The 8,559-nt window shown below is 32.7% G+C and overlaps 1 protein-coding gene and 1 long non-coding RNA gene across 4 annotated transcripts; both read right to left on the bottom strand.

Annotated features, from left to right (window-relative positions):
• Positions 1-231: 231 nt before the first annotated feature.
• Positions 232-617, bottom strand: LOC128039618 (uncharacterized). Its single transcript, XR_008194063.1, has 3 exons — positions 570-617; positions 415-460; positions 232-361 (listed from the first exon to the last, which is right to left on the bottom strand). It is a non-coding gene; the product is annotated as an uncharacterized LOC128039618 (long non-coding RNA).
• A 112-nt stretch (positions 618-729) lies between these two features.
• LOC105795700 (NADH dehydrogenase [ubiquinone] flavoprotein 2, mitochondrial) lies at positions 730-1,934 on the bottom strand. Of its 3 annotated transcripts, none has more exons than XM_052628996.1 (5): positions 1,650-1,934; positions 1,458-1,505; positions 1,298-1,342; positions 1,081-1,163; positions 730-965 (listed from the first exon to the last, which is right to left on the bottom strand). In XM_052628996.1, the coding sequence occupies exons 1-5, from the start codon at positions 1,684-1,686 to the stop codon at positions 894-896; spliced, it is 285 nt and encodes a 94-aa protein (XP_052484956.1). In that variant the 5' UTR covers positions 1,687-1,934; the 3' UTR covers positions 730-893. The 3 variants fall into 3 exon arrangements, with proteins under 3 accessions (XP_052484956.1, XP_052484957.1, XP_052484955.1); XM_052628997.1 differs by having other exon boundaries at positions 1,081-1,158; positions 1,296-1,342; positions 1,650-1,931; XM_052628995.1 differs by lacking the exon at positions 1,650-1,934 and having other exon boundaries at positions 1,458-1,590.
• Positions 1,935-8,559: the final 6,625 nt, after the last annotated feature.

Here is an 8,559-nt window from a genome sequence, read left to right as displayed (position 1 = left end):
CACTTGTACAACCAAAATTCCCATATAGGAAATGGCACCTTTTTCCCTTGAACTAAAAGTAGCTGCTAATGCTCAAGTACACAAGAATACACAAACTATTACTTTAGCGCATGCGTACAGTCACACCCCCTTGGGTACATTCACATTTAAGAGGATAATATATACTAATAAACCAATACCAAATAAAAATTTACAATAAATTCATGCCAATTTCCCCAACAAGAGCTTAACAACAGCAAAACACAATAGCTCTAACAAACAAGTTCCAAGCAGAACACAATAATTATCTCATCAAATATACCTCTGAATTGGAGATATACTCTCTGATAATATACCAAAGCTGAGCATTTGTATCCATCAACTGTAAATTACACAGAAAAGAGGTAAAAGGGCTATGAGTTTCATGATGCACACCAAGAATTGGAAACCACTCTCAGTTAATCTTGGAGCTTCTTTATCTCTGTAAAAAACAGACATAAATACATCATGACACCAATCGTGAGATATAGAACCCTCAATATCTATTGCATAAAAGAAATGAAGCTAAAGTTCATGGCAGGATATAGCACCTCTGACGCAAAAGACCACGCTGAAAAATTCTCATCATGGAAGAGTGAAGCTCGTTGATTTTTCACTTGTCCTGAACTTATAAGTTGCAAAGAAGAAACACCGCTTAACAAAGTGAAGTAAGAAGCACTCAAACATTAAAACTAAGCAGTTGAGCAAATTCAAAACTAATTGCATAATTCCGCATCACATACACTACCATTAAGAACATAAATTATGCCAATGAATCGATGAAAAAAATAGGTGAAAGTCACACCTCCCATTGCTCATGTGCATAGGCATCGAGCTCCTCTGAGGTTGGAACCTTGCAGTAACACTTTGAGGCATCAGTTCTCTTGGCAAAATCCCACTGCAACTATCTCAACTATCTCAACAACTCGTTGAGTAGTAACATCTTCCTGCATTGTTTAAATATGGCAATGCACATATTAAAATTCTAGTAGGTTATCAATTGAGCACACTGCCTAGTTATGGTTAATCAGGCAAGTCGAAAAGAACTCTACAGAAACCTACATAGTAATTATACTTATATCCTTCAGATCTATTGGTGTAATCAACAACTGCAATCATAGGAGCATTTACACAACATCCCTGCAGAAAACATTTACAAAGCTGTTAAAATTATGAGAGTGATTAAGGAAAAAAAAAGGTTAGCATAAATAGATTTTCTAATAAAATTTGGCATTATGGAGAAAAAAAGAAGTAAACATGTAAAGGGAAAGACTTACCATACATTCCATTTCTCCAACAGAGAATAAACCGTCCTTTGTTACCTCTGAATGATAAAAACAATAGATACTTCATATTCAATACAATCTAAAACTTCAAACTCTGACATGAGTTTTACATGATATGTGTATAACTGCAAGCAATATGTTTACAACACTTACCATTGCGCTCAACCCCCAAGTATTTCAATAAGGCTCCTTCAATTTCTCCTGAACGACATATCATACATGGTGTTGTGCCACAAACCAATGACCACATAACAGAGGAAGTGACCAATTAGAGAATGACCGCAAAATGCAGGAAAAAAGAAAAAAGAAAGCAAGAAAGCAACAATGGAATCAAATCTAAAATACCTTTGGGAGATGTTTTCTTCTTGAAAATCTTCAACATGAGATTAACTTCACTGGTTTATCCTTCAAAAACAAACAAAAACCCTAAGAAACCAATATCAATGTGAGCAATAGCACTTCCAGTGAGGGAGAGACCTGGGCATGAAAAAAGAGGGAGAAGGTTGGAAGGAAATGGGAAGAAGAATGAAAAAAAGAAGAAGATGCTTCAGACGTATTGCACCCTCATCTAAACCAACTCCATAAAACGAGAAGAAGAAGCAGAAATCAATGGAAGGGAAAGGGAAATTACCTAATCAGCGTTTGAGGCAAAAATTGATGGAAGAAGTAGAAATTGACGAGGGCAGATAATGGAATAGAAAAAAAGAATAGGGAAGGAATCCCTAATCAGTGTTTGAGGCAGGGAATGGCTATTACAACCAAGGGAGGTAATAGATCCGTAACCAAATATGACCGTAATAGCATTACGGGCAACCAAACATATGAATAGGTAGGGCCCACGTAATAGGGATGTAATGGCTATGCCATTACACCCAACCAGTCGCCTGATTTAAGTAAATTTTCATCATTTTAGTCATCTAAAAAATTCTTAAATATAGTATTATTATTAGATATTTTTTTTTTCATTTTAGTACTCACTGTTAATTAGTTAACGGTAATATTATTGTACACTCATTTTAATCAAAATTCTCATTTTAACCATTTTAATTATCTTTATTTTTAATTTTTAAATAAATTTTATATTTTCAGTAAAAGAAAAATGTTGGATTCTTTATGAAGAATTAAGAATTGAGTTACTCAAGAGATTAATTATAACTTCACCAATAAATCAATTAGCCCTAAAAAACAAAACAAAACAAAACACCATGACAAATACAATAAAAAAACAATGAATTCTAAAAAGAAAAGAGTAAAATATTAAAAGATAAAAATGTTATTATTTTCAGTAAAAATATATGACAGAAACACTCAAGTTTTAGCATCATTATGATAATTGAATAACTCAATTCCTATAAAACATAAATTGTTTTTTCTTTTATTAAAAATAAAATTAATTTCAAAAAGGAAAAATAAAAATAATTGAAAAGATAAAAAATCGATATCTCCAAGAAAATGTGAAGTAAGCACCAACCTTCCATTTTATCATCATAACTAAATAACTCAATTCTCTAAAAAAGTTTAAAATTTTTCCTTTTAGGAAAAAATAAAATTAATTATAAAAAATTAAAAAGATAAAAATATTTATTTATAATAAAAGAAGGAACACACAAGCTTCACTCCATCTTCATAACTGAATAACTTAAATTCTGTAAAAATATTTTTTTCAAAAATAAAATTAACTTAAAAAGAGTGACTAAAATAAAAAAATTTACTTAAAATGAGTCAATACTAATAATATTGTTAGTCAAATTAACAGTGAGTGAATAAAACTAGAAAACTATGTGGTGTTATATTTGAATATTTTTATGATTAAAATGCAAATTTATTAAACTTGAATAATAAATTGTGTAATTTATCTAAAATAAATATAAAATCTGTAAAATTGAACAGTAAAAGGAATATTAGCTATAATTTCTCCAGAGAAGTAAATCAATCAGACATGTCGTCAGCTTTTATATCTGGTACTATTCGTAACTTCTTTTCTATATTAAAATTTATTTTATAATAAAACTATTATATTTATAATTAATTCTTCATAAAATCAATTTTATAATTCTTTAATAATAATTTCGATATATTTAAAATGATAGTAATCACTAAAAATTTTATCCATAGCTCAATTTATCTATATTATATTTAAATTTAAATTATAAATTGATATTATTAGCCAACTAAATACTACTTTGATTAGAAAATGATTAAAATAACCTTTTATTTTAAGAGTAAGTAATTATTATAATAGAGTATTTTATCTATTTATATAAAATTTATAAAAATTAATTTAAACCTTAAATAAATTTATAAATAGTGAGATTTGAACCTAACACGTCAAATTTTAACACTTTAATTTTATTTCCAACTAAAATTTTATTTGTTTTTATATTAAGTTTAAGGTAAAAACCCTTTGTAAAAAGTAAAAAAAATCAATTGAACCCTTAAAAATACACTCTATTAAGTTTTTAATGAGCAAAAAAAATCAAATAGACCCTTCTATTAATGGAAACAATTAGTTGACCAATCTGATCGTTAATAATGTTGACGTGATGATGTGTTCCCACAAATATTGGGTTTGTTCTCCCAATTAAATTCTACTATTTTTTACCAGTTGAACCTTGATTAATTTAGGATATTTTAGTCATATTAGAACTCTGAATTTAGCCTATTTAACATTTTTCGTGAATTTATAGAGTATCTCTTATATGAAATTTGATGAAGAGTTTTGGGGAGAGATTTTGAGAGAGTTTTGTATTCGAGTTTTAGGTTTTGTTCTTTTAGGTTTATTTTCTCTATTTTGTACTTTTTGTTAGTTTGTCACATTAGTGAAATTTTCTTTGTTCGTGATTTGTTTTACACCGTAAACTCGACTTAAATGTTATAACCAGATCCTGGAGGTAGCATTAACATCACAAAACTTTGATCACTTGCTTTCAAAACACAACCTAATCTTGTTTGCATGATTTTGCGAAAACGTGACTTTGTTTTGTTGTTTAGAAAATGAGATGGATGTTGTTCTTGTTTTTTTGGTTTTGTGCCCATCTTTATTCTCTGTTAAAGAATAACCGGATGGTTGTCTATGGTGAATATCCCTGCGTTTTCGGTGGGGTTTGCGTTAGTAGCGGTGGCGTGCCATCCGAGGGGTACGGACGGTGCATACGTGGGTGGCTGTGAACCTTTTAGCCTGATTTAGGCCCTGAGGGATGGGAAAGATCATCGATATTGCTAAAGGTTTTGTCGTTTCTTTGCATTTTTTAACCATTTCTATTAAGAATTAACGTTGTAGTGCATGTTTTCGTACGTCTTTCATGCATGATTGCATTGTTTGCATGGTACAACATTTATGCATCTTCTTTTTGACTTTTCAACGATAAGAATAAGTTGGATCGTCATTTCATTTAGATAGTATATTTCTGTGTTTTAAGTATTGCTTTTAACGTCTTTTGTTATAGTAGGTTTTCTTTTGGATTTTCTCCTTTTTCTTTCTGTTGTTTAGTATCAGTTAGGTTCTTGGTGGTGTTCATCTTCCTGTTCTCTGTTCCGTTATTCTTATTTTATATTCTGGCGCCCCGTCTTTTTGTTTGCGACTCGAGCTCCGTCTGGAGTTTTCTTGGAAGGTGATTCTTGTTGTGGGCCTTTGTTTTTTCGACTTTTTTAGTTTTCTTGGTTGCTGCTGCGCTTGTTTACGTTGTCCTGTTACCTTGCAGATTTCTCGCTGGAGCAATTGTTCTCAAGGTGCGATCTCGGATCGTGTTTTCTTGCCTTCTTCTTGGCATATTCGAAGGTGGCTACGATAGAAGAAGACATTAGCGAACTTTTGGCGAAATTAAATTTCTCAGAGGAAGAAGCAATGAGGGTTGTAAGTACAAAGGTTGGATCTACTAGCTCTCAAGGATTTGAAACCTGGGCCATTGGGAAATTGATGGCAGAGGAGAAAGTTAATAGAGAGGCTATATACCGGGTGTTTAAGTCACTCTGGTTCACCAAGGAGGAAGTCAACTTCGTGTCTCTAAAAGAAGGAGCCATTTTGGTGAAGTTTAGCAACGAGGACGATAGAAAGAGGATTCTAAACCTTTCCCCTTGGCTGTTTTACCAGTGCTTGTTCAATATGGTTCCCTACGTTAAAGATAAAAAGTACGGAAGAGTATGCCTTTAATCGTTCACAGTTCTGGGTAAGAGTTTCGAATATACCGCTGGAGTTTATGGATAGGCAGATGGCTATGGAGGTTGGCAATGCGATTGGGGAAGTGCTAGCCATAGATTGGCGTGATAGAGATGGTGGATGGACAGAATACATGCGGCTTAGGGTTATAATTGATGTCCACAAACCGCTGCTTAGGGTTGTCCACTAAATTAACAATGAAGGAGTTGAGTTCGTTTGTGCTATTCGATACGAGCGACTGCCAAGGTTTTGCTCTATTTGTGGCCTTATCGGTCACTCAATTAAAAAATGTGGTAAGAAGGTGGATAGTAGTAAGTCAGACAAAACCGATTTCCAATATCGGAATTGGTTAAGAGCCCTCCTAGGTGTTACCAACCAGAATTGTGGACCATGGAGAAATGGAATAGAAATTATTATTGTAACACCCCTATCCGTATTCAACGTTAGAACAGGGTTACGGAGCATTACCGGACTTATAAATCAAACAATCATACATTTCATATTTATTTCTCATTCAAAACAAAAACCACTCGCATTCATTCATATAGTCCCTAATACGAGCCCTCGAAGCCCAAATTAAATATTAAAAATGGTTTGGGACTAAACTGAGTACTCAAGAAATTTTTAGGAAAAACATGGAAAATTTTAAAAGTGCAGGAGACACACGCCTGTGTCTTAGGCCGTGTGGACATTCGAAATGGGGCCACACGCCCGTGTCCTTGCCTGTGCCCTAACTCGTATCCAAACTAGTGAGCATATTGACTTGGGTCACAAGGCCAGACCACACGCTCGTGTGTTAGGCCGTGTACCCTTCGAAATGGCCTCACATGCCCGTGTGAAAACTGGAGGGTATACTGATTTGTGCCACACGACCGTTTGCTAGGCCGTGTGAAGCTACGGACTTGATTCTAAGAAAGCTACAAGGGACCCACGGTTGAGACACACACCCGTGTCTCTGTCCGTATGGACAAAAATAGACCATTTTTCAAGCCATATTTCTCACCCAAATTGGTACCAACCTACACACATCAATATGCATATAAACATGGCATAAATAGGCATTCAAAACCAACCAATGTCAAGTTAATAACATGTAATAATATCACATACTACCATGATACATATAGGCACCTCAAATGGCCACTCAATAATCATGCAAACTATGTCTCCAAATATACCTAATTGGTCAAACACATATATGCAAACTTTGTGCCTAAAACTTACATGTATGCCATTTATAAATCTTAACCATTTGGTACCCAAAATACCAATTCACAACCAAGTCATTTACATAGCAACCATACATCATATACTATAATGCTATTTACATATTTATGAATCAAAAGATATGTCCACAAAACAAGCCAAATCAAATGGCTAAAACACAATTAGACATATAGGCTTCCATTAGCCAAAAAGACCTATACATGCCATTTAACCCAAAATGTAAAGTCAAAAGTACCAAAATAATGTTTGATAGTGTGATGCGATCTCCGACAACTTCCAATCCAAACGAGCTTTTGAAACACAATAAAACACAAAAAAATAAACAGAGTAAGCAATTAAGCTTAGTAAGTTCGTATAACACAGAATTAAACTTACCATTTAACCCCAAATTTAGGTAAGTAACCTAAATCATAACACAATTCAATTTGGCCAAAACCTATCACATAACCATTTCTCAAGTTAGTCATGTATTCATATAAAAACTAAGAAATCATGTATGAATTCAACAATTATTAAATTCCATGTATATGTAACATCTATACCGTGTATCCGTATATCATACATAGATTATTTCCATGTAAATGCATGTACCAGTTCATATCGAACTTGTATAATCTCGTAATAACACTATGCCCGTTGAACCACTTAGAATATCGTTAGATACACGGGTGGTACACATGAGGTGTACTAAACTGTAATCCATCAATTCTTGTACATGTATGCTCATACGAGCTGAGTATCGGTAAGCTCATACGAGCTGGAATCGGTAACCCTAATGACATGTCATTTGTATCCTACGAAATTCCTAAGGTTCAAACAGGGCTTAATATTATTAGTATGCTATCGGTTATGCGCTCGATAATTATACATAATAATTATATCATTCACATACATATATTTCTATTAAAGCATATAATATGCAATTTAACCCTAAACCCTAAACCCTAAACTCATACGAAGAAAATACGATCGTTTAATCCACGACTTTATCTTTCCCCCGATCTAATTCTGTACGTTGTTTTTCTTGATCTAGACAATCAAATTTAACCAATTTAATCATCATTCTATTCAATTCACTCCAAAATTCATGTTATAGCAAAATTACCATTTTGACCCTAAACTTTTGACTTCTTTACAATTTAGTCCCTATGCTCATAAAATGAAATTCATGAAATTTCATCCACACCTAAGCCTAGTCAAATTTTATATGTCTTATAGCAGCCCATATATTCCATAAATTCACACATTTATCACACAATTTTCATATTTCACAATTTAATACCTATTTGACAATTTCATTACAAATCTCTTCACAAAAGTTGTTTAATTAACAATAAGGATTCATTTTCTTCCACTAAACTTAAAAAAAAACTAAAATATTCTCATGGAAAAACCTTAGACTTTCAACCATATTGCAAATTAGTCCCCTATTTAGCTAGATTAAGCTACAACAATCCCAAAAACATAAAAATCAACAAAACGGGACAAAGGATCACCTACATGCAAGGGATTTTCTTTGCAAATTTTCAAGCTTTTCAAAGACTTTTTTTTGCTGTAATTTTCGGTGGAAGCAACACAAAGATGATGACCTATTTTTTCTTATATTATTTAATTTAGTTTTTATTACCTAATTATCATTTTATCCTTACCTAACATTAAAAATCACTCAATTACCAAGCCATGCACATCCACTATCACCTTTAATGGTCTAATTACCATATAAGGACCTCCACTATAATGTTCTATAGCTATTTAACACCTTTAGCTAATAGAACACAACTTTCGCACTTTACGCGATTTAGTCTTTTTTCACAAATTGAGCATACAAACGATAAAATTTCTTAACGAAAGTTTTATACTATCATATTATCA

The sequence above is a fragment of the Gossypium raimondii genome, chromosome 3 (assembly GCF_025698545.1).
Source record: "Gossypium raimondii isolate GPD5lz chromosome 3, ASM2569854v1, whole genome shotgun sequence".
Taxonomy (NCBI): Eukaryota; Viridiplantae; Streptophyta; class Magnoliopsida; order Malvales; family Malvaceae; genus Gossypium; species Gossypium raimondii.
This window is presented reverse-complemented; position numbering and strand designations above follow the sequence as displayed.